The sequence below is a fragment of the Passer montanus genome, unplaced genomic scaffold (genome assembly GCF_014805655.1).
Source record: "Passer montanus isolate IOZ18808 unplaced genomic scaffold, ASM1480565v1 scaffold2, whole genome shotgun sequence".
NCBI lineage: Eukaryota > Metazoa > Chordata > Aves > Passeriformes > Passeridae > Passer > Passer montanus.
In genome coordinates this window covers 17635744-17662941 of record NW_024366591.1, presented here as the reverse complement: position 1 = coordinate 17662941, position 27198 = coordinate 17635744, and the positions used below count along the sequence as shown (strand labels likewise).

General features: G+C 41.1%; 1 protein-coding gene across 5 annotated transcripts in view; it reads right to left on the bottom strand.

The window, feature by feature from the left end:
* PHACTR2 (phosphatase and actin regulator 2) overlaps positions 1–27198 on the bottom strand; it is a 132055-nt gene that overhangs the window by 96773 nt on the left and 8084 nt on the right. The window contains exon 1 of one of the 5 annotated variants that reach the window (XM_039706823.1): positions 6487–6607. The exons of the other annotated variants lie outside the window; for them this stretch is intronic. Coding sequence (XP_039562757.1) covers positions 6487–6499 — 13 coding nt within the window. The 5' untranslated portion in view covers positions 6500–6607. Of the gene's footprint in view, positions 1–6486; positions 6608–27198 lie in introns of those variants that run through there. 5 annotated transcript variants of the gene reach the window in all.

The window sequence follows — 27198 nt, the reverse complement described above, 5'->3', positions numbered from 1 at the left end:
CCACTATTTGACTCATATACTTCCAGCAACTCAGTACCTAATTGCTGACAAGCCTGGGTTAAGTTTGTCTCCTCTTGGAGGAAAGCAGAAAAATCACCCCTTCTTGTTTTCTTTGCAGGAAGCTCTTTTGCTGGTACCACTGCCCCCAGGGTGCTTGGAAAGGATGCTTCTGTACAGGTATCCATACAAACCCAAGTCGCCTCAGCCTCCCAGAATCTGTAGTCAAGGTGCTAGATCTGTCCAAATGGATGTGGTCATTTCCTTCTTCTTGCATTGCCAGCAGCAAATGGGACACCCCTCCTGGTGTGGAGCTGTGCCCAGAGTCAGGCACACACAGCTCCCTGGATGTAGGATAACAAATCCAGCTGCCCAGTCTTCTCCAACACGCTGCCTCTCCATGGGCACTGGGTGGGAACACTCACTTTGGCCTGGGGACCTCCACGCTCACCCAGGGATGGCCAGGCCCCACTTGCCAGCAAGAATGATTGGACACAAACTCAGCAGTTTTATTCAGGATTTGCTCCTGTCTGCTGGGAGAAGGTTGCTAGGTATTCTTATAGTCCTAAGCTACTTACATTTTCCAATTATACTTCAGGAAGAATTCTCGTAAATGTTTTATGTGAAAATATAAAAAAAGTCTTAAACAGTGAGACAAAGGGGAAAAAATATGGAAAGTGAGGATTTTTTTGGGTAAAATTCCATCCAGTCTACTTTTTGAGCCCAAAGAAATGCCCCCACAAGTCATCCCACAATTAAGTATCACATTTCATAAAAGACTCTCTGTTAGAGACAATGAATGATGGTGAAACAGCAGCAGACTAGATCATTATTATCAACCACCAGGTCTTTGGTCATGCAATATTGCTTTCCCCCTTTGGGAAAGACTTCCAGCCCCCTCAGTTTTGGGGTTCAAAGCCCCTGGAACACAGGCTGGTTTTCTTGGAACAATTTGTGCCAATGCCTCTTAACACAACCTTTCTTTGTCTGGACTGATTTCTTGTACTGTCAAAATATTTGGCTCCTGCAATTTTGGTTTCATCCTTGCTAGCAGCATATGGAGAAGTGCTGCCTCTCAAATTTGGATTACTACTTCTGTACACAGCACTTGCTTCTTCACCATAGGTGGCAGTGATGATCCAGAGTGCAGAGCAGAGGTCTGAAGGCAGCAGGCCAAAAATGCCACACAACCAGCAGATGTAAACATAAGGCATGAACTCAGAACCAGATGGTTTGATGCTTGCCAGCTTTTACCAGAAAAAAAGAATCACAAATTATTTGTAAGTAAAATCAGTGTTATACCATCTCTCCACACCAGCTAGAGTTCATGCTGCTTCTCCATAAGAAGCACTGCAGCAGCTGGAATCATTGCTTAAAATATCATGAGTGTGTGTTAGCACAGTGGAACCACAGCATTTCTGGCTAAAGAAAGCCATTTGAAGGAGGCTGAGTGGACTATCTCCACATTAGAAGATGCTCCATCATTTTAGTGCTACATGGTGTTTGGCTACCTCTAGTGCAAGTTCCTATGTAGTCATTCTATGTATAGAGACCTGAAAATAACACAGGGAGCAGCAGCATCACAAGGAAGTTTAATCCTCACAGAAATGTTTTCCAAGGTCATGGATTTATAAGCACACTCTGCCAACTCCTGGGTAAAGGGGCAATAAACCATGAATAGTATTCTAAAATTACAACAAGAAATTCAACTTTCCAACAGACAGTGACCTGTGACACACTAGAGTGTTCACTTCAGACAGGGGCATGGGTGAAAATAGGAGGCAAATTAGAATACACAAGGTAGTATAAAGGAGTTGCTTATTGCTTTTTATTCTATTGTTCATGAGTAAACAATTTTGTGATCTATAGAACATGCTGAATGGACCCAACAAAAGAAACGTGGCATGGACAGCCCCATTTACATAAGAGCGGCACAGAGAAAGGAGGTGCTGTTGTCCCCTCTAAAAACACCTTCACACTTGGGAAGAACATGGACAAAGTACCATCAAAGATCAGAAAACAGAAGCTGCCAAAGCATGTGACTGATTTTGCTGCTGGAGTTGGGAATTGTCTCAAGGGCTCACAAACCTGTGGTGACACTGCTGCCATCTCCATTGCAAGTGGTTTTGTGTTAATGGGTTTCCTAATTCATAGGGACAATTCAGACAGCTTAAGCCTTAGATGGCCAAAAGATTTCAGAACCCTTTATGGGCAACAAATGAACCTTACAAATCACTGAGATTGTTATCTAGCCTAGTTCTGCACACAGATCAGCTCAGCTACATCAGAGGTTTTTGAACACTATGAATTGATGACAAATCAGGATCATAAACTGAAATCCTCCTCCTAGTTTTGTTCTGGTTTTTTTTCCTCCTCTGTATTTTAGAAAGATGCATCCTGTTTGCCTTGAAATAACAGGTAAGACATAACAAAGTGTCTGTAAGGTCAAATCCTCAACCAGCATTCAATCCCAGCAGTCTTACATTTGAAGAGTGATAAATAAGTTCTATTGACTTACTGAAAGACAAAAATGACCACTTACTTCAAAAGCGAGGGAATTTCCATCCACAAATGGTTTCCTGTGTCTCTTACCCTTCCTGTCATGATGTCATGCAGATGGCCAAATTGATCACTTGCTATCCTCCCCATCCCACAGCATTTCAGGCTTCAAGTTAAAGTCTCACCTCAGTGGAAAGCTCTAAGTTTCACTATAGGTCAAATATAAAGTCTGATGTTGCTATTGGATATTCCTCAGAGACAGGCTGTACAAGAGATGAGACCTCCAGTCCCTTTAAAACACATTTTTTACTTGAAGGCATAGCCTGCAGCCACAGCTGCAGAACCTACATAATTCAGGGTAACAATTAACCACAGCTAGCTCATTACTGCTAAAATAATACCTCAAGTGCAAAGAAGTCATATAAATCCCCAAGAAACATGAAACAAGGCCTCCTGGTTTTGTTCACTACTGGCATGGCATGCATGACACAGGACCTCACTACGGTGCCATTCACCCCCCTGAGATTCTTCCCCCAGGCCTTTGGCACTTCTCATTGGCATTCTTCTTGGTAAGAATGAGTGTACAAGACTTGTCTGCTTTAAGGTGCCTGTCCAAGCAGGACACAGCTGACTGGGAGCTCTGGGAAAAGAGATGTTGCTGATCTCACTCCTTAAAGGAAATCCCCTGAAAATGCATCACTTGGGAGCACTTCTGTTTCCACAGCTTCTTTCTTCCTTCTACTCCATGTTTCTTGCTGTTTTTATACTTGCTTCCCCGCCCTCCACCCCGCTCCACCCCACAAGTTATTTCCAAACCTTCCTATTTTTAAAAAATTAGTTTTGTTACATCACTGCTGTCTCCAGGCTTGATGTGTTTGGCCCAAAGTAGATGTGTGCAGCAAAGCTGGAGCCCAGGACCTGCCAGTGGAGGCTGCTGGCTGCCCTCCCTGCCCAGAGCAGCAGGCAGCCTTGCAGCTGAATACCTGCAGACAGCCTGTCACAAACAGCTGATGCCAAAATAGGCAAAAAATACAACTAGAACTGTCCTGTTGTGCCCTACGCAGATGGATGAATATTTTATTGTTATTCCAGTAAGGGCTTTTAAAAGAATACACGAGACAACAATTATGTGGAGTTGTCTCGGTACACAGAATAAAAGAACAATTTAACACTTAAAGGACAGGTCTTTTAAAATGAAAATATTGTTTCTAAACCCCACAAAATGGCATCAACCATAACAGCTAAAAGTGTATACAGGTGACCTATTAGCAACACTGATCTTTTTAAATGACAGTTTTGGCCAGAAAATAATTTTAATGATGGCAGAGGAGAAGAGTGATAAATTACAGACATATTTCTGTTACGCGGAGCAGAAGATGGAGTTTTGCCCAACAATTATCCATGGTCTGATTTTGAAAGTCTCTTCAGCAGCATGATGAGTTTAATAACAGAGGCCTGATTCACTGACACTGATACTAAATTGTTATTTCTAACACTCAGTAGCTAAAACACGCAGCTTTGCTAATATTCTGCAGTTCTGTATTGCCAGAAATAGCACCTCTCAGCGAAGAATTCGGGCAGGTATCCAGTTTATATACATCAGTGTGTTTACATTTTAGTTGGCAGACTGCTGAAGAACAAATTAATCAGGCAGTTGGGCTTAGGGATGCAAATAATCCTGCTGCTCCCTGATCTCATAAGTGTCCAGATGACACCACAAGGGTTTTCAAAGGTGCTCTCCCATCCCTCCAGATGTCAGGGGGATAGGCCAGATATACAGAGGTATTGAGCTGCACAGTCCCCACACTGGCATCCCAATTAAGGATCACGAGCCCTAAACATTCCTCTGCAGACCTGGCTGTGTTTACCCAGCACCCTGTAGGCTCTTTGGAGATGGATGTATTCCCAACACCACTCCAAGTTGGAAGTGGCTGGACTCTTAGAAGAGCTGCCTGGAGAAGGGAGCGTGTCCATACCCCACGTGGGGCTGAAGCCCTCTGGGGGTTTGGAGCAAGCTGACCACAGGCAGCAGGAAGATCACTGGAAACCATGGAAGAACCAGGATCACATCCTTACCCTCTGCCATAATGTCTTCAATATGGCTTAGTTTCACCTGTTGTTGGGTTGGTTTGGGGCTTTTAAAAAAAAAAAAAAATTAGATTTTAGTTATTGCCCAAAAGGATTATTTTAACCAATTGTAAAATATTGGTATATAGGTTGTTTTCTAAGAATGGAAAGCATCAGTCACTGTTTCTGCATGAGAAAAAAATCTGGAGTTATTCAGCAAACTAATGTTATAAGAAGTGTTGAGAATAGATGGTAAGTTGTGCAGACATCAAGTCTTACTTATTTTAACTTTTTGCAGATAGTAACCAAACTGGATTCTTCCTTAGGACAAAAAACAAGCAAACAAAAACCCTTAAAAACCCCCAAACAAAAAAAAATCCTCACACAAAAGAAAACCTGTTTCTATGGTTTTCAGACACCAGCTTCCCTCTTCATCCCCCCAAAACTGGCCTTTAAATAAGTATGACTCATTCCAGAACAGATTCTTATAGCTGGATTAAAGTGGTATCTCCATCAAGTCTTCAATAGTGTTAGTTGTTGATGCTGAAGAGTGTAAAAGCCTGGAGGAATTAGCAGCTCTGCCTGCCAGGGTATCTCTTGCCCACAGACATTCTGTGTCAGAGAGCAGGAATCCTTCTCCTCCAGCAGAAAATTCTGCCTCGTCATGCAATATCAAGCTTAAGTCATTATCGTTTATTAAGTTAAGGCTTCTTAAAAGCTAGCCAAAGCACCAAGTGCAAAGAGTATTGTTAATCTTATTTATTTCCAAAAATTAACATTTTACTACGACCATGCCAGGTTTTTAATATGTTATTTTCCATGATGTTACATTTTAAATTCTAGAATTTTTAATTTTTTTTTTTAAGTCCTGGACTTTATAGAAATTAAGGCAGCGAGACCATTTTATCTGTTTGTCACAGAAGTTGATAATGATACATGTGAGATAAGAATGACCTGGACTGCTTAGCAGACATAAGCAAGAGTTTTGTTTCTAATATTAAAAAAAATGAAAACAAACCACCCACAACCTCCCAAAAATCACTGAAACCTACCGTAGAATAATACATACTGTAAGGTGATTGTCACTTTTAAGGTCAACATTAGACAAATCTGATGAGCTGAGCAGGTTTCAAAGGGCACTGAATCTACTGCTGCTTGTGTCTCCGAATATGTATTGCACTAGTACCAATAAATCTGTGAGATCTTGACATGTTCAAGTTTCACAGCAGTCAAAGCAGCATGCAAAATACCTGTCCCAAAAAGCTCTCTTTTTTCTCTGCCTTGTGATACAAGGTAATGTAAAAGGGGAATGCAAATAACGCATTTCATCACCGATGTAATGAAGTGTGCTCCCCCTTAGAAACCATGAAGTGCATTATTTGGGATGAAAATGCATGATCTAAAGTAGGAACATCAAAGAAAATAAAAAGTGCAAATATATTCAGTATTTTATGTACCAAATATGAAAGAGAATAAGGCATTATTCAGAGAAAACAGAGCCAGCTTAAAATAAGAGAGATGGGAGCTAAACATTATCTACTTTTTGTCAGGTTTATTAGTTACCTATCCACACCTATTTCAAACTGTGAGAGATATTTCTCTCTGAAGTACATGCATTTTCCCTTCCTGTCACATTTCGTGCATATAGCTTCTAAAATAACACTGAATACCTTAAAAAGGCAGATCCTACATTACAGTTTAGATACACATTTCCAGGAAACAGCGCAGAAAAAAATCAGACTGTTAAGGGGTTAACAACCTAAGTGTGTCACATTTTAGACATAAAAATTTGCTTTAATAAAGGACATTTAAAAAGAAGAAGCCACAGAGGCTAAAGAAACACATCTCCTGCAGCAAGTGAGAGAGGATGCAAACGAACCCCGGAGCTCCACAAAGAATGAAGATCTGCTTTATTCCACTTACCGGTATTGTCCATTATTCCCTCTCGGCACTCAGAAAGAGCAGTTCCCCAGAAAAGCAGCCGGCACGGTCTCAGGCTCCCTAATGAAGCTGGCTGCCCTTCTCCTGGTTATTAGACCTTGCTGGCAGTCAGAGCATACTTCATGTACTGACTGCAGTAGACATCACCAGGAAATTTATATCTCCAAGGATGACAAACAGCCATTAGCTCCATTATAGGCTGATTAAGATTGTGTGAGCCTATCAAGTAGATACGTAAATCCCCCAGGGTTTTACATCTATGGGGGGAAAACAAAAGAACTCCTAGCCTATAATACTGAACATTTGTTTCTAAAAAGTAAAAGTAATGCTTATCAGGAGAGGTTTAATGGGTAGGAAAGCAAAACCTTAAATACAAAAGGGATTTATTACTAGGCAAAGGGCTGTTATTTATCAGTGACGCAACAGCAAAAGTTTTAGGGGGAAAAAAAGGGGGAGGAATCTGTGGCTGAGAAAGTGTTAGGTTAGGCTACAATTTGAGCCATTAGCTTTGGCTGTGCTCTAAATCCTGCAAGTTCTGCACCTGATGTTCTCTACATCAGGTGTTCTCCTTTTTGTGAGAAACACAGTAGATGTGCTTATCTCTGAATGCATATCAATATATTAGTGTCCTGGAAACATACATTATTATAGTGCTCATAGCTGAATGTAAGGAAAGGGTGAAAAGTAGCTACAGGGCTTTACTTCTTTTAAAGTCAAAGTAAACAACACTGGATGCTGGAGGGATTTGTCTCAGCAAAATCTGAGTGACATGCTGAAATGAAGAAGTATTAATTCTAAATTTCCCATATCACCTGAGACTCTGAAGAACAGGCTTTTCCCTCACAAAAGTAAACAAACAAACAAACAAACTCAGTTTAGACTCATAAAAATGTCCTTGTACCAGTATATTAGGGTTCCATCCCCTGTTTTGGAACTGATTTGCTGTGTAACCCTAAACCAGGCATTTTGTGCCACAGTGTTTGCTCGCTGGTGACAGGGGCACCATCACACACATGGCCTTTAGTGAAAGAGAGTGCCACAAAGAACTGACACTTCATAAATGCTGCACAGTATTTTCTCAGTATTTGTACTTTCCATTAGATAATTCACTCCAATCCTCTTTATTGCAATGGAGAAAGAATACAGGTTTTTTTGTGTCTCCATTATATTGACCCTCTGCCTCACAGCATCACATGAGCAACAAAATATATTTTCAATTCATCACCCCTTAAATGTCCCCTTGACGTAATCTGTCTTTTAAAAAATTTAAATAAAAAGACTGTTGCAGCCCTGATCTATTTACACTGATTAAGAAGTGGAAAGAATCAATGGCTGAGAGCTAAAGTCATCAGCAAGAATGGAGAATATCTAGGGCACACTGGATATATTTTGTATTTCCAGCAAGGAAGAGCTTGGAGAGCTAAGGAGAGACTAAAGATTAGAGATCTGTCACACTTCATATTAAGCTTCTATTTATAAGTGGCTTATGAAGAGCTTATAAAAAATAGAAGTTAGCATAAGCATGTTTGCATTAGTACATGTCACAGATAGCTACAACCACACTAATACAAAGGGTTAAAGATGGCCAGTAAGGAGCTTATTCATTTGCTAGATCCTGTATCAGTTAATGACAATTGATTAATGTGCCAATTTGGGTAATTGGTTAATGTGCATTTGGTGAAATCTAGTTGCAGAGGAGCACTAAACTGGAGGCTGTGTGATGACCATCTGATAAAGGCAATCACTTTTCTCCAGCTCCTCTGTGGGAAAGAGCTGCCTGTAGAGTGCTGGGCTCCTTCAGAAAAGAGAAAAAGCACAGGCTCTTGCTGTGTCTTTAAAGCCCCATGTGTCCTGGAGAGAGCTGGGGGATGTACTGCAGCACTGGCAGACTGCTCAGGAGAGAAAGGCAGAGGAGTGTGCCTTTGTGCTAGGGTGCTACTGCTCCACTATGGAGCCAACCAAGGGAACAGCAAGCTGCCTGTGTGAAAAGAAGAGATGGCTTGGTTTTGAGATGGGGCTCTGCAGAACTGCAAATCCTACAGGTGCCTGAGCTCAAATAGCACTGTGGGATGGTGACAAAGCCGCTGCAGGGCAGAAGGACAGGGATCTTAAATCCCACCAAGTATGCAAATATCTTGTGCTGACTAAAACTAAGAGAGATTGGCTTTGAATCCAACTTGTTTGTTTTGAGTTTCACTGGAAGCTGGAAATGGGGAGCTCTGCACTTGAGAGGCCACCAGGCAATGGTGCAGCTGTAGGAAACCAGTCCTGACCCTTGTGGCTGGGGAATGCAGGTGGCTAACTCCCCCTGCCAGAGACCCCAAAGGAAGATACAAAGCTGCACCTTCACAGACCTCAAGGAAGTGAAGAGCTCCAGACAGTGACTATTTCTGTGTGCAGAGCAGTCCTAGTGTGAGTGCCACGGCTGAACCTCAGCTGCAGGGCAGGTGGGCTTCATGGTGTCCTTCAGGGGGCTGGTCCCGCAGTCACACAGATGAGAAGACCTACAGGAGCACACCACAGCTCCCTTCCTGCCCACATGCACACGTTTCCTTCCAAGGATGCCCTGGAAGAGGAGAATATGTACCCGGTCCCTGCCTAACATGCAATTCAGATTCACATCTTCAAGTCAGCTAAGGATCAGGATTGTAAGGTGCTAGATGGAGTATGGGAAGTCCCAAGTGTAACAGCTTGATCAAGCATTGAGTTTGGGTGCTTCATCATGGCTGTGTGACAGAACTGTTAATGAAATTAACTGTTATTGGAATTTATTAACTCTTGAAAACTAACTATAAATGGAAATTTCATATGGTGCAGCTATAGGAAATTTCATATGACCTGATGTAAATCTCCTCCATTTGAACCAAAAGTATCTTACCAGGAAACTTCAAAAAAGAGAAAGCTTTACAAAATATGTGATTGGGGGGGGGATCTTAAATAAATTATAGGTAATTTGATTACTGCGTAGAAATCAACAGATGTGTATGATCAAATGCCATTGTCACAGGACTAAAGCAATGTTGGCCTGACTGAACATGGGAGAAGAGAAAGATACAGGTAATAGAAGGAATTCAACAAGGAGAATGTGATTGTTATTTAGAAGTAAAATATACACATATTCCAGGCATTCATTTACTTAATTTGTGAGTACAGAGCAATCCCACTACAATACACAGTTGCATGACACAAAAATGACTCTGTCTTTTTAAGGACAATTTTAGGTAAGGGCTAAGAAGATCAGATCTGCACAGATGCAAAGCTCTCTGTTCATCTTGCAAAAATCTCACACTCCACCAGACAGTATCCTGGTTTTCTTCACCTGTGAGGTGGTCCTGTCTAACAATCCATTTCAGCCATAGGCACTGAAGACCTGGGCTCAATTCCTTGCTCATCCTGACTTTGTGCAGACTCCTCCAACATCTGACCTAGGAACAGCTTGTACTGTGCTCGCTTCCCACACCTCAGCCGTGTGAGGATAAACATACTGGAGGTTGTGTGAGACCCCAGTGCAGAACTAGGAGCTGATGAAGTCACTAACCCAGATAACCAGGGCCAACCCCTGGAGAAGAAAGCATTACAGGCTACATTAGTAGCACTGCTAATTACACAGAACCCTAACGATCCTGCTCTCCAATATACCTGATGTACACAGCCTGCTGCAGCAATGACATTTCACTCCCAGGAAAATCAATGGGGATCTACGGAAGCACAGAAATCTGCCCAGGTGAGCAGCAAATAGAGAAATCAGGGTAAACAGAGACCTCAGTGCCCAGCCATCAAAAACACTTAGAGTTGACAAACCTGCAGAATCGATGGACAGCTTCAGTTGTGGTGTTTCCAATCATGACAGAGATGCCGAAGAACACATTTAGAAAATGTGAAATCTGGCTCTGTTCAATGCACATTTGTCACTGCAAAGATCTGATTCTGTGAGATGCCATTTTGGGCAAAATGTTTCACTTCCCTTTCACTGTGTCTGTTTCTTCCCACACAGGAATCATCAGGCAGGTGTCTCTGGGATAAGCTACACTTGTTTTTAGATGCTGTGGGTTTGAATAGTCATCGTCAATACTCTAAATAGACAACTTCATGAAATCCTTGTAAGTATCCACCAAGCCCCAGGGCAACAGCTGTGCTGAGTACAATGTAGCCCTCCAGAAGGTATTTCCTTCTCTGAAGGGCCCGTCCATCCAGCAATGGTGAGGTGGTTTCACTGGGAGGGAGGGAGGGAGGGGAGGACACTTTGAGAAAGTAAGGGAATGACAGCAAAAGATCTGTACTCTGCTACAGACATATCCCAGTATTTCAGTCAGTAACAGAGATTGGCACTTGTCACTAAGTGGCTTTGAACGGCACCAAAATCTGGAATTAGTAACATGTCTATAAATACAAAGTTGATAGATACGTATTCTTCAGGCTTTATGGGTATGAAAACCATCTCTGGCATGTTCTTGAAAATTGCAAGGCAAAAGGGAAAACCTCTTGTGGATATGCTGGGCAGTATGCATGGAATAGGCTTCCCTGGGTAGGGGCTGAGGATTTGGCAAAGTGCAGAAGCAACCTCTAGCAGAAGCCTTTCCTGAGCCTTCCCAGCATTGTTGGGAAAAGGTTTTGCCAAATGCCTTTTCTGTGCCTTGCAGAGGCAGAAGAGTTTGAGAGCAGGACAGTTACGAGGATGCTCTTTTCCCAGGAAGAAGCTCCAGTTCAACCTGGAAACGTTGTCAATACCAGCTGTAAGTGCAGAGAGTGCTCTGTTTTGCTGAGCAAACAGCAGGAGCCTCTTGTTCCCCAGGAAGACTTTATCCTTGAACAGCCTGGGCAGATGCAGTGGTTCTGACTCTTGCTGAAAGCTGCAAGGGGAGAAGCAACACCTCTGAAGTCAACAGATTTAAACTGAGAAAACAAGTAGAGAGTGGGATCCAGACAGCAATATGGGGTCGTTGTAGGAGGGGAGTTTCACAGCACAGATGGGTTTTCAGAGGGTGCAGGAAGGGCTGGGCGTGTGCTGAGCTCGGTGCAGAGAGGGTGGCAGGGCTGAGTGAGAGGAGAGACAGGGGAAGTGGGAGGGGAAAGCAGGGACATGGGGACAGGTCAAGAAAGAGGTTTCAGCATATTATAAAGAGGGCAGCTCAGCAGGAGATAAAAGCACGGACAAGAAAAACATCTCTAAGTACTTCATTATTTAAGAAAATTGTAACTGTTTTTCTGAATCCTGAATTTTAGTGAATTCATGTCTACAAAGCAGCATGGTATATGTTCAGTTTGAAATACCTGGAAAAATAAACACAAGGTTTTCCTCTTTAGCTTTCTCACTCATTCCTTGATGGAGGCTTCGCATGTGCTTAACTGCCTACCCAGCCCTGGAAATCTCAAGAGGATTTCTTGGATTTGGATATGCTTGAATGAATTTTGGCATGGCCAATAGTAAATATATATTAACTATGTGCTGGTGTCACCATGAGCACGGCTGCATGGCTGATGATGGGGGCCTCACAAACAAGATGTCAAAGCTTGGAGCTTGAATGGCTTCAAGCATTTTTACTACTATTAAACCAGCTCAGAATTATCGACAGGCTGTCTGCCTTCAGAAAACAATTTCATCTACTCAGAGTCTGGTCTAATTGACATGCTGGTAAGAGTGCCTCAAGTCTCAGACTTGTCTGTGCTCCATCCTCCCTCGTAGCCAGCCATTACTTCTGCATCACTTGCTCCTCTTCCCTTGTCTTGCTCTCTCATGAGCACACGTCCCCACACAAGCTGGGCTGTGGTTATTCCTCTGTGTCCTGCCCTTACTGTAAGTCAGACCCTCAGACTGTGCCATGTACCAGCTTGTACAGAGCCAAGGCTGGCTGCTACAGAGGGAAGTTCTGTAGATCTGAAACTGCCACACGTCTTCCACTGAACTGCCAAGCATTTGCTGTCAGAATCAAAATATGCCCTTCTGCTTGCTTTTTACAGTCTCCCAAAACTGGAAATTACTTTGAAAAGCAAATGGCTGCCAAAGGGGCTAGGGCTATGATTTGGGAAGGTCCAGAAGATGTATTTTCCCCTCTGTCACAGAAAACTGGGTAAGTGTTCCAGGTGAAAGGCTACAAGACCTGGGTAGCCATTTACAGTGCTTGGCGTGGGTGTTCATGCATTAATATAACATATTGCTCACATAAATGAATTCTGTCAAGCAAACTGAAATAACCTCTCTCCCTTTCTCTTTAAATATCACAAACAAATGCTTTGAAATGAGTTACCATTCCTATGGAAACAGAGATGAGCTCCAATCAAAACCTTACCTCATGGCATGGCCTTTGCTACCCATACTGCTAAATCAGGTATAGAAAATAGGGAAAATCCATTCAAAATAAGAACTTTTAAGTGTAATTTTAAGGTACCAGGCTGCTATAATCCTCATTATTATATGATTATAACAAGGAATAAAAAATTTGCTTCCACATGTCAACAGAAATAGTTCGAAACTCAAACTCAAACTCAAACTCCATTTTATGAGCTGTGGGTTTTTCACACCTAAGCCAGACAGTTACAGAGCTGTTACAAAATGTTCTGGCTTTGGAAATCTAGTAACATCTTTAAATATTCTGAAACCATTAGGAGATTTGACCAGACCGAGTATTTGCCTCAGAACAGATTTGCTGCAGAGAGGCCAGGCTGAAGCTCTGCATGCAGGGACAGCCAGTTTTGGATCCCACATTGTCCCTGTCTCGGTCACGCTGAGGCTGCTGTGGCAACACCTCCATCTCAGCATTTGGCTTCATCAGGATGGCAATGCAAGCAAAAATACTTCAGCCTTCTACTGCAATGTGAAAAGTGAGCACACTTTTGAGTCACTGGGGCCAGGGCACCGAGGAGAAACAAAATGCCTTTTACTCTGTCAGTGGAAGTTCCAAAAAAAACTGGTCAAAAACTGAGACTAAGCATGTTCAAGTAAAAACATGTATCTATTGCAACAGCAAATGTGATGAAGTTACCAAGGCTATCAGTGGATTTTCTGTCTCTGGAGGTTATCTCATCAGGACTAGATGTCTTTCTGGATGAAACACAAATCACTGAGCTCAACAAAAGTGTTAATGGGAATAATTTAAGGGCTTGTATCACACAAATCAGACCTAATAACCCCTCTGGCATTAGTGCCATGAATCCATGTAAAAAGGTCAGTTTTCATTATCCTTGCTTAAGTGAAATGTCAGACCTTTTTCATGTCTTAATGACTGCATACAATAGATTTATAGAATAAATAGATTTATAAATAGATTTATGAAACATTTTACCATGCTTCTTATCTTGGGACCTTCTTCTTACTTTCTGCCCCCCACTTTTCCTCTTGTGTCATCTGCAGATTTTTCTCTTGCAATCTTACATACAATAAAAAGAGAGGGAATTTAACCTCACTGAAAGGCATAAACATATCTCTGTGTCTATTTTCCCTTAAAATCTCCTAACCGATAATCCAGTAAAGAAGAAAAAAGGAAAAACAATATATCATGGTCTGAGGATCTGAAGTGATACCAACTTACAGTGAAGCCAACAGCAAAACTTTCACTTAGTCAGGCCAGGACTTTGGACATAAAACATGCGGCCACATTTATGTTAAGGATAGGGAAGATTCTGGGTGTTTCAGTTTGTTTTAAGTAGTGTGAGTGAAAATACATCAATAAAGTCTGAGGCAATGGAATAGAAGACTGCATTTAAGATATTTATTGGCATTTGTCTTAACCCTGTCTCCCAGCTGAAGTAAAATTTAGGCAAGGAAGAGCTAGATAATGATCACTTAAATGTCAAATGCCACCCTTAGGAAAACGAACAAATAAATACCAAGAAAAAAAAAGGTTTTCAAACTCCAAAGGCTGACAAACAATTGCGAGTGTGCAGTGATGTGCTGTACATGATGCACTGTACATTTAGCCAGACAAACTTGACCGTCTCTTTGGAGGTCAGTGTTTTGTAACTTGGTTTGTGAGACACAAATCCGAGCAGACATAAACTGGAAACAAACAGAGGACACACCTGACAAGATGCACTAGAGAGAGGTATAACTTCAGCTTGTTACCTTGCTGTCTCTTGCCTCCTGGCACTGCTAGTTATCATACAGATCTTGCCACTAACCTGTATTGCTTTTGAACTCCATAGTGCACATTATTGAAGTAAAATCCATCATCCAGAAGTGACCATCAAATAAAGGACCACTCCTAGGTTGCAGACAGATATTCTGCAATAGCTGGAAAGGAAAATGGCAAGAGAGCCTAACTAAAGCAAAGTGAAAAACACTGCTTGAACGTGTTTTCCTAAATTACTTTTAAAAATATCTCTTTATCCATATTTATCTATTAATTTACTATTTATTTTACCATATTGGGACTGCATTCTCACTTAATTAATCACAACTTCTGTGCCACATAGAAGGGACTTGCTTTACATACCCATAGCCCAAGCTATGTTATGCACATGAGCAATCCGTATCTGTACAAGGTCTCAAGGAATTACGTCTCATCTCTTCAAGCTCAGGGTTACTATTACTTCAATCCATGGGTTTCCATGGAGTTGCAATGATTGCTTTCCTCCTTCACTGGCAGGATCTCAAGCTGAATGGGCTGTGTAACTCTAAAGAGTGCCCAGCATGCCTGAGTGGGGTCTGTCCGTCTGTGTTCCGCAGTGGAGACCCCTGAAACAAAACATCTTTTTTTCCCATATCCATTTCTCCTGCTCTTTCCTGACTCAAAGGGAGAGATTTATGATTGAGAAGTTTGTCTGCATCATCAACCCCCTCAAGGGATCCAGCTGGACTAGAATCACAGCTCCAGATATTGTACAAGGTACCTCACACTCGCACCAAAGGATATTTCTTTTAAAAGACTAACAGTCAGAGATTGACTTCACGTATTCAAGTGCAGAAAGTGGGGTGAATTGATTGCTGGTGTATGTGTAATTTAACTCTCAGCACTCTGGTCAGTTACAGGAATGTCTGATCAATTTGACTTCTGCTCAGCTCCCGTCCTGAACCACTTTAGGTGCCACAGAGAGGACCACGTTAGCTTGTGCAGCTTGATGATATTCTAATACCAGCAACAAAATAGGTCCAAATGCACCTCAAAGGTACTGAGAGGATGGGTATATTTTAATTACTATAAAACACATATTTTACCTGAAGAAGCTCATTAACAACACCAGTTATTTTAATCTTGTTTGGTAGCTAGTGTGCTTGCCAGAACTTACTGTAAAATGTGTGTGATAAACACAGAGCCTCGCTGATATCAGCAAAGTACATCAGGCAAACTGGCAAGCTGGAGATGTGCCACATGCAGGTGTTGGGAAAACATGCATTAGAAAGAGTTTGCTTCCACTGAATGAATAGACAAGGCAAATATTTTCCATTTCAGGATGTTACTGTGTCACCATGGACTGTACTTTTGTTAGGCCACAGCTAGCCAGTATAGCAGAAGTGAAACCCTGGAGTAATTTCAGGTAATAATGCTAATAATTCAGCATCCCAAACCTTTTTATTTTGAGTCAAAACTCCAGTTGTACTCCACTGTAGCATGGAGCCAAAGGATAAACTACTGTTTATACAACAACATAAAAACTTCCAGTGCTGGAAGGTGCACGACAATGAAACCAACAATATGTTGTAAATCTGGCTCAGACTGCTTAGTTGCTTTGCACAGAAGATGTACTTTGCATATCTGGGGAAGAAAGGCAGGAAGACCAGAGAATTTGGCCAAAGAGGCAACAAGGAAGCCAGGGGAACTCTAGAAATACACACCAAGGAAAACCTATGAGCAAACACCAGCTGAAAAAGCCTGTGCTGCTAACATGGAAATGATGCCCTTTTGTTTGACTCTTGCTGGTTTTGGGAAAGAGACTTTGTGTATTAACAGATGAAGAAATTGAAGACATTTCTGTTTCTATTATCAGTTTGTCATCCTAAGCAAAACAGCACATAAAGTTGTGTGAAAGTTCAAAAAGGGGTCAGATACACATGGAAAATTGTATCTCCACACAAACCCCCCCCCCCAATACCAAAAAACCAAACAAACAAAAAAAAAACAACCACCAAAAAAAGGTGTTTTTGAAGGTTCTCTCCTTCCTTAGCTGTTACCCAAACCACCCTGTTTATTGTAACATGCCTTTCACCTAGGCATCCCTTCCCAGGGTGTCATGCAAGGCCATTCAATCCCTTTTGTGGCAAGCAAGTCAGCACTCTTTTCCTGGGGTGGTAATAAGATGTAAAAAGAACTCCAAAGTGACATTTGTATGGCATTGTTCCTTTTCTTTTCCCCTTACAATAGCACCCACTGGCAGTTGCAGTGCCTATTTTGTGCACAATCTGGGATGCTGCAATTAACTTCTGAACACAGGTCTTTCCATAAAAGCATCAACAAAGGGGTAGGAAGAGAAATTATGTATCCTGCTTCATTTAGTTCTAAAAATAACAACATTTCATCAAGAACATGATGCTTGAATTTGCCTGGAGAGCATATTTAGATAATGCAGGGAAAGGTGCCCTCTTGAGAGCAAGAAGAAAAGGCTCACTAAAGCTGGTGGTTGAATATTTCAGAGCTATGTTTCCCTTCTCTTTGCAGGGTAGTGAGAAGTTTAAGCTTCTTTCCTTCAATAAGAAAGAGAATATTATAGAAGGATGCTGACAGAAAAATATTTGAATTATTTTTATTAATAATGGTTTGATTATTAAAATGTAATGAATGTGAAATAGCTAATTATTTTACTACTATTGTATTTTTCTTTTGTTGCTGTCAGCCAGGACAATGGGATTACAATGAAGATTGTTTCCTCTTTGATTCCCCATTTTCCATCTTGGTTCTAAAGCACAGGTGTGCTGTCTTTCAACAATTTCCTTCCTGCAATTTGCATTCAGTTTAGCAGTGTGGATAAATGGCACAATCATATGCAGTCTTAATCTCACAACTCTTCCATTCTCTACTTCTTCTCTCAGGTTGCAGCCTTCAAGTCTAAGCCCCCTAAACTACAAGTATTTTGATGAAGCCTTTAAATGGTACATTTCTTGTGGTAGTTTCAGCATTTCTCCAAAGCAGTTTTTCAAATATCTTTAAATCCTTTGCAAAAACTTAGTATTAGACATAACTAACAAATATCTTTAAATCCTTTGCAAAAACTTAGTATTGGACATAAATTACTTAACAATAACTAATGTCTCAAGTGGCTTGGAATTTTACCTGGATTTTGACAATGTTTTCTTTATGCACCCTAGTTATATGAAAATCAAACCAAAGGAGGAGAATGTCAATTGACAGAAAGCTGTATTACCTCTTTGCTTAAATTTGTCAAGAGCATTTTGACTCCCAGTGCTATACTATCCAGTGCTTCTTCCTTTTCCTGGCTTGGCAATAGCTACAAAATTTGCAAGGATGTTCTGTAATCCTACATTCAAATCAGAACAGAAGCATTGAGTAAAAGCTGGGCCAGGGACTGTCCCGTGAAAGATCCAGCAGGAGATGCCCTTTTGGACTGAGAGAAAACTACAGATACATATTTTTGAGAGCAATTTATCAAACTGTTGTACACTTACTTCATGAAGATAACATCTAGGCCATGTTTCCATGACAGTGATTTCTGTACTAGACCTGTCCACAAATACAGGACAAGTTTAATAATTACATTTCTATTTTATAAAGGAAATGTCAATTGAAATAGATAATCATTAATGTACTTAGCCAGAACATGAAGATTCTCTGCTACATATCTCCCAAAAGCTTTGAGGTCCAAATCAGGAATGAAACCCTTTGTAAGTAGGTCAAACAGTTAATCTAAAAGGAAGAATTCAGGTATTATGTTGTTCTAAGGTTGCAACAAGCAATGTAGTAGACCACCCTATTAACTGTATTTTTAGGTCAATGTTTATGTGAATCCAAACCAGATTAGTGCATAATTTTAAAATTCATTTAAAAACCCAGATCAATCAACCAACCAACAAAAAAGCCTAAACTAAACAAACAAACAAAAACCCCAAAACAAAACAACAAAAACCTCCACACAAACACCCCCCCCCCCAATACCAAAAAACCAACCAAACAAAAAAAAACCAACCACCAAAAAAAGGTGTTTTTCATCCTGACATAAGAGTATGATCAATTACACATTTGAAGACCTGGATGGAATTAATGGAATTACACAATGCTATCTCCCTCAGAAGAATGAAGAATTTCTACTGCTCTGCTCTAGCAACAGAGCCTGCCCCAAAGCTTTCAGAGAACCTGCAGCAATCCTAGATATTCCTGAGCCACTGGAGCTGAAACACACCAAGAATTTCTTGTGAATGCTCTGCAGTGAAGGAGCTTTGGCTCCTTAGTCTTGCAGGTGCTGCAATGGATGCTCAGGCATGGCAGGAAGAGTGTGACAGCTCCAGGCTTGTACTCACCTGGAACCTGGCTAAGACCTATTTAAAGGCTTTTTTTGTTTTTTTTTTTTTTCCTAAGTCCCTCTCTCTCCTTATTCATCTGCACATATATGTGGGAGATGGCCAGGACTTACAGATGTAATTTTCTCGACATGGATTACATTCTATCAAATGACACAGTCATTTTTCACTGAGTCACTTTTTATGATCATTTCAGGCAGTATTGAATAAATAACAGATAAATGTTTTGGTAAGCGAGTAAGAGTGCTCTTTTCATGTTTCATTTGGTGATATGTTAGGGGAAAACTGCTTTAGCTTACTTTTAGTCATATATCTACTATCTAGAATCTTTATTATTTCATGTAGAAAAAAATTTCTGTTGCAGATGGACTGGTATACATGAAAACTTTGATGATATCTTTGATACTTATCAATTTTACATGAAACACTTAACATTACTGTGGGGTTATTTTTCATGAAACACAGTTTAAAAGGAAAAATCTACCAGGCCCTCCTCCTCCAAGAATAAAAGAAAAGCAATTGAAAAAAGGAAAAAGGAAAACAAAATATTTTCCCTGCCATAAAACTGTTTTGAGGTTGGAAAGAATGAGTGATGTCTCTCTTTTAGGCTTCTGGGGAAAGTCTTTCCAATGTTGGAATTTCCAGGCTGTGAGAAGGAATTACTATTTTCAGCCTCATTCAGTTTAGTCAAGGGATTCTGCATCTGCCCTTAGAGCTGCATACACCAAATCTAAATGTCCACCAGGCCACGAAGACATCAGGGAACTTAAGTGCACAGTGCTAATCAAGGGCTAGATGCATTTCTGAACACATTCTATATAGATCCAGCTGAATTTTGATTTAGAAAATAGTACTTCATGTTCAGCACACACAAAAGTTTTAGTCCAATTATTTTAATGATTTCTTTCTCAGAAGACTACGTAATAAAGGTGCAGCTCAGCCTGAGAGTCTGCCTTTGCAAACTGGCCGTGGACTGGGGTCAAAGCACTCTGCGCAAATACTGGAAAACCTGGTGCTAATTAAAGCCAGATTCCCTCATAATGAATCAATATCCAAGTGTGCAACAGGCTGCTGGCAAAAAATAAGAGCTTCTGTTAGTTCCCAAACAACACAGACAACAGACCTTGCTCCCCCACTCCTCAGCAGTTTCTTTGACAGATCAATACAGACCCCACAAGCCCTGACCAAAGTACATCAGAATCAATACCACAGGGAGATCCAATTTCCCCAGCACAAGTGATAATGCCAAGCTTGCAGCATTACCTTGGCTGAGGGAAGAGCAATGGCTGATAATAACATTTTGTGGTTTTAAAGAGACATTTTATGGATTTAAAAAAAAAAAAAAGTGGGGGAAGGGGTAGAAAGGAGCATTAGGAAATTTAAAATGCTGACACACTCTCCCCATTCCATCCCATCCCATCCCACTCTAGCTTTGTTCCTTTAAAGACCCTTAAGGCACCGAAACTAATGAAGACCCTGCTGTGACTTCCTCTGGGAAGGAGCAGAAACCAGCAAAACCAGCTCAGGGCAATCTGCTGCTGATCGCTCCCTGTAAACAAGCCTGTATTTCAATCCTGTCTGCGGGCAGGTGCCTGATCCAGACAAAAATCCAGCGCAGACAGGCAGGTTGAGCAGCTGAGCATCACAAGTGCTCCATCTAGTGCAGGAGCCTCGCACAGCAGCTCCTCCCGGAGACCTGAGCCTCTCCCCAGCAGCCTGAGCAGCTGGGAGGTGATGGGAGGCACAGCAGAGGGGTCTGGAGGCACAGGGGGAATTTGGGAGCTCACGGCATTTTGATTTGTGAGGTATTCAGTGCGTGTGGCCGGGCTCAGGGGAAGATCTTTGGGTGGTGACAAGGCAGGATGCTGCAGTAATCACATTAAGGGTGCTCTTAGCCCTGAAGTCCCATCAAAAATGACTGAGTAAAGAAGATGTAACAAAACAGGAGGCATAAGGGCATTAAATCTGCCTTATTGCTGGGCAATATATTCTGGTTTGACCATATCTTGATGAGCATAAGCATACTCACAAAACCCAAAAAGCTTGGCTTTTCCACATTTTTCCCATTTCCCTCCTCCTGCAGGAAAGTCACTGAAGGTGTTGGGTCTTGTAGGTCAGGAAATAACACAAACAATAGTAGAAGAAAGCTCCATTACTTTACACCTTCATTACACAATGAAAAAATGAAAAAGATTGCTCATATAAGTGATGCTTTCTTCAGGCAATTACTACAACACAAACAAATTGTTTAAAGTCACCAATCTCATCATTTGCTGTTTTCTGTCAATATTTTCAGACTCTTCCACAGACTGTTGGAAAATCTCAGTCTGTGGACAATTCTCCTCATATGTATAGCAGAGCAGAGCTGGAACTGGTTAGAGTCCAGCACATCATCTCTGCTCTGCTCTGGCCACCACAGGCAGATGGAGTCCTACAGTAATTATTGATAGATGGAGAGCATCCCTACTTTTCCCACACTTGGTGGACATCATAATACAAAAGACCTGGAGAATAAAGATTTTCCACTGAGCAGGAATCAGAGATGCTAAGCCAAAAGTGCATTTGTTGGAGATAAAATTAAAGAAATAGAGTAGAATCAATGGATTTTTCTAGATAAAGAAACAATTTGCTCTGTTTGTGGACATAAGGGCAGACTAACATGAAAAAAGATATAACATTTTTCAGTGAAGTAATTTCTTCTGTTTCTGATGGGGATCTTTTACATTCTAAACCATTTCAATTTTACTTTGCTATATGAGTCAGTATTTTTTTATCTTAATTTCTCATGGCCCTCCCTACTCCTCTTGGTGCTACAATAAAAGGCCTAGCTTTGTGGAGGGAGATAATACTGCTCCCACCACAGAAGAAGAGCTAGTACACTCCTCTCTCCCACTCACATGCAGCAGAAGAAGTGAGTCACAGATAACCATGGACAATCCCATCGTCTTTCTGTCCTTACCTGAGTGACAAGGAGCCAAAGCAGGGCTCTCCTCCCATGAGGAGATCATCCTCTCTGAAGGCTGGCTGCCTGCAGATTCCCACATCACCAAGTGGACCTTCATAGGGCTTTCACAGGATAAAGGTAGAAGCTGGTGTGTATTTTACCTACTGTGGAATCACTGTAGATGCTTTGTACTTGCTCTTTTTCTAATTTCCTTTGGAAAACAATCTTACATTTATTTTGATCCTTATTGACCCTGGCCAATCACAAAACCTGTTAATGCATCTCATCCCTGTTAATGCATCTCATCCCTGCTTACATCAGGATTTTCTGAAGAGGCTGGAACTGAAAAATGCCAGTCTGCTCCCAAAGGGACTTTTGCCTTCTACAGGACTGTGATATTTAACTTCAGGTCACCTCATCTTTGTAAAGTGTTGTAAAGAATCCTTCCTGGGATAAAAGCTGCAGCAATCCATTCCAGCCCAAACCTTTGCTTTGACCCTTTGAAGTCAATAGCTGCACTGCCAACCACAAGTGCACCAACATCATGAATCAAGCCTCCATGAACATGGAGATGAAGTAGAAAGCATATTATAGCTTCTCTTGGAATAAAAATAGAGCAGTAGTTTTTCTGCCTCTTTCTCCAAACCTCTGAATGCCCAGGCATGGGAGGATTGTGTTTTCAGCTGTTTTCAACACCAAAGAAGTCCAGCAGCCATTGGAGGGGAAAAAAACCCACAAGTGAGAATGTGACTGTGGGAGCCAAACCAAAACAATGTTAAGCACTGGAAAGCCACAATGAAGTCACAAGGCTAGATCCATGGCAGCAGCCTTCACTGGCAGTGCACTCCTGCATTCAAAGGGGGCTGCACAGCTTGGGTGGGATGCAGTCACTTGGCTGGACCTCTCTGGCTTAGCCTGTGGGGTATCCTCCACTGAAGGATGCTTGGTCTACTGGAATTGCTGCATCTCCTCCTGTTCTCAAAGCCAATGCATTTGCAGAGAGATCAAAAAGTCTGTATTATCTACTCACACTACCTCAAATCATAGAAATGGGAGGGAAAGATGACAACACAGATTTGAGAGGGAAAGGAAAGTGGTGCCCAGGCCCTTCTCCTTCCATAGCAATCTCAAAGTGCAGTGCCTGTTTCCCTGTTCAGAGCAAGGGTGCCTGTGGCCAGTCTTCAGCATTTCTCTTGGATATTCAATAGCTACCGAGCAGAGCCTTCCTTCCTTGTGGTTGTGTACCTGTATTTTCTAGCAGAGCAAGTAAGGCCCCACCATCTGATGTTTACATTTCAGTGGTTTAGAAAAATATTATTTAAATGAATTGGACTGAACTGAAGCTGGGTAGCTATTTTTTCATACATGCACATGTTATCCTACCCAAGAGCTCTTCATTTCCTAGGTACAGGGCAGCCTTGACATGCTCTTCTTCCTCATGTGCCATGAATTCCCAACAGAAGAATCTACTGCAATTCTATTGAAAAAAAATTTTACAGCTAATAAAAACTGTCCTGCAGTTCTGTGGCAATATTTATTTCAGTGCCTGCTGTCCACATGACTCAGCCAATGTTCAGTGCTATTATAAAAATTCCTGGGCTCGGAGAAATCCACTTAGGGACACTACACCCCTCTGACTGGCACAGAGAGGAAGAATTTCATTAAAAGACAAACAAGGAATTTTGGTTCCTTGAACCATACCAGCCTTTATCCTACAGGAGTCTTCAACATCAGAGTGAATCCCACAGATATCTGGCATCTACCAAATGCCATTGAACTTGGCTTCTGATTTTCCCCTGGTATAATTATTAGACTGGCCAAATTACAGGAATCCCAAATTGTTACAAAAAAGTCACTCTTACAACTCTACTTCTATAGCTTAAGCTCACATTAACAAATGGAGTTTAGGACTACTGCAAAGTGCACATATTTTGATAGCTGTTATTGACATGTAAAATGATTAGAATCAGAAAACATTTGAATGTATTTTTAAAAATCCAGTACTTATAAAAGTGCATAATTTGAAGCATCTAATTCTGAGTCTGAGAGAGATGCATATTGCCATTTGCACAGTTCTTTCTGGATTTTTTCCCCCTCAACCTCTTATTATGATAATCAATATTTGTATGAAAGTGTTTTGGATCAAATATCACCTCATACGTGATATGCATGAAGCTTAGTTTTCTGGAATTTATTTTCTCTGTGGGCCATATATAACTGAGACAAGTTAATTGAAGGAGAAGTATGGAGTTCTAATAAATATTAGAATTCACTGCATTAATTAGTGCTTGAACTAAAATCTCATTGATATCTTTTCTTTAACGAAGGTGATTGTCTTAGAAAGCAAACTAAACTTATTTATTTAAAGTACTTCTCACTGTCAAAACCCCATTCCTAGAATTCATCTAAATAGTCTAAATATTCACCCAAAATCATCTAAATATATATTTATCTTAAGCTTAGGATAAAACTGTGTGTAACAGAACTCCTCTTCCAAATACTAAGGGCGGATTTAGCCTTGCCTTTTAATTTTGCTTATCTAATTGTCAGTTATTTATTTGCTGCTTGGGAGAATTCCTTTCCATCTTTTCACTTCTGTCTGCTTTTAAAGGAGGTAGAGGGGACACCCTGCCACTGAGGGTGGGTCGTGGATGTGGCTCTTCCATCCACTAACAATCTTCCATCCGCTTGCATCTTTATTTCCTTTGCCCAGCAAGTATGGCAGATGGATGGCTTGTGCACCCAGTCCTCTGTCCCTCTGCTGTCATTCCTGACTTGGCCTAAACACAGAAATAAAAAAACAAACTAAAAAAACCCAAACAAAACACTCACGACTGGAAAAGGCCCTGCTCATTGTTGCTGCAAAAAGTTTATTTTCACATACTTTTCAGTATGTTTCCAGCTCTGGTTTTAAGTGCTTCCAGAACTTAAGGGAGAGCAACTTCCACTGTTCCTCCTGGGAGGCCATTCCCCAGCCCAATAAATCTCACTCCCAAGAAATTTTACACATCCCCTCCTGTGCTTACAGCACTTTTCCAATCTTGGCCTATCATGAGTGGAACAAATATCTTTCTCCCCACAGAGTTTATATAATAAAGCAATAAAGTTGCAAAAGCTGTGCACTCCACTGAGTTACTTCCACTCACCAGAAATTTATGGGATAACAACTTATGTGTTGCCAGCAAGACATAATTTAAAATTTCAATAAATTACAAATTTCTACTGAAATGCAAAGCCATCAGAAACAGACAATATTATTACAAACACCATAGAAGACGTAGAAAAAGAAGCATGAAAAATCTTTAAACTGCTGAGACCAAGATAAAGTCTGATGGGTTGCTCTCCCCCTGTATTCAGCAGACTGGTTACAAAATCTTGCCAGCACTTACTCTGTGATGTTTTCTTTCTCTTTTTAAAAGACTAGTAACTGAGTAATTTCAGAAATTATAAAAAGAAGTGCTTTGGTTGCATTTAACTTAACCCAGCTTGAATTTAGTGTGATTTTAAAGTAATGCCTTAGCTGCTGTTAGGCAATTACCTTGCTATTTGAGATGGAATGCCATCTTCCCTCACCCAAGGATTGGCAAACCTGTGGAGCTTCCTGGCACTGCCTCCATGGCAGGCACTGAGTGAAGGGAAAAAAAAAAAATCCCCATGGAAATTTCAAGGAGGGAAACTTTTTCCAGGGTCTGGTGATCATCAGGACAGTTATTTAATACAGTGCCAAAAAAGCAAAAAAGGGGCAGGCAGCACATCTGAAGTCCTGAAGTCCTTTGCCCCTGTAGCTGAAAGGAAATCATTCACTCTGCTCATTCCCTCCAGGCCTGGAGAGTGCTGCACTGCAAGGGTGTAGCCTTCAGAGCTTCTTTCAGGTAGACCACTAAATGCTCTCATTTACCATGTGGGCACTGATAAACATCTCTACCACAGAGAGCCTTGTGGCTAGTGAGCTGAAATCGCCTACAAAATTGCACACACATTCACCAGTTTGTTTCAGGAAGGTCCCATTAGATAAATCCCAAGATGACCAGCTAAATATGAAAAAGCTCTGAAAATTACTGCATCAATTTTTTGGAAATCTTTCCCCAAAATTATTTTTGCTCTTTGTAGATCAAAAGACATTGTTTATCTCAACTTCTGAAGAAAGGCAAAATTCATAGCAGATTTGTCTCCAAATACTTAAATAGCTGGGTGCCAGATTTTTTTTTAATTTGCTATTCACTAAAATAAACATGATGAGAAATTTGCCACTCAGTTTTGTTTGCAGGAAGGCGTAACAGGAAGGCACCATGATTTTTTTAAAAATGTTAAGGGCTCAAAAGTCAGACAGCTGGGAGAAAGATGCCATGCCTCTGGGGAGGTGTAATTCTCTTTCTTGGCTCACTCCTAAGGATGTAGAGTCAAGAGTCTACTCAGAAACACAGGCAGAGGTACTATAAACCTAAGCAACAAAGGCAGCTTTGCCATGCTTCATCCTTAGAACTGGAGCAGTTCTTATCCTGGTTTGGGATGTCCACTAGTCCCTGATCAATTACTGTGGCTGTGCAAGCAAAATAACATATTTCAAATCCAACCCTTCTGAGCTTGCCAAAACTGCTTTAAATCAGAATAAAAATCAGAATTATGTCCTGGAGACTCTGCCTTTTTGTGCTACGCCTTGGTATTACTAATCTTTTTTCAGATAAAAAGTCACAGTTTCATTGGTGGTTTAAACCACTAACATTTACTGGCAGCCCTGACACTGGGCAAGAGAGGACTTAAATTAAAAAGTGGCAAGCAGATGACTGCTAATTATCCTTTCACTCATAAAGTTTAAATATAGCTTCCTGTGTTTGAACACAAAGAAGGCCTGCAATTAGGGCACATTCAATTGCAAATGCACCACAACCCCTCTTTACTGTGCTTGTTGAGGATGCAAAACAATACCTCAGTACCAATTCTACTTAGTGGCTGTAATTTTCTTCAGTAATGTGTGTATTAGTTAGTCACAGATATATGTTAAAGGCTGTGATTCTACCCCCAAAAACAAGAAAAGCAAACACACATGCTCTGGAGGAAGACTTTGCTCAACATGCTCTTTACAGTCTGGTTCTCTGGTATATTCAACAACCTTATTCTGTCAGGAAGGCATTTGAACCTTTTGATATCCTATAATTTGTAAAGGAATCTGGCGGTGGTTACCCTTGCCTTGGAAGGGCGTGCACTTGATGGACAGGATCCCTTAGGATAATCACATTTCTGTGGTGGGGAAATTCTGGCACTTCTCCGATGCTTCAATTTCTCTTCCCGATCCCCAAACTAGAAGGAAAATACCCCTACACCAAAAATCTGTATGATGAAAAGTTAT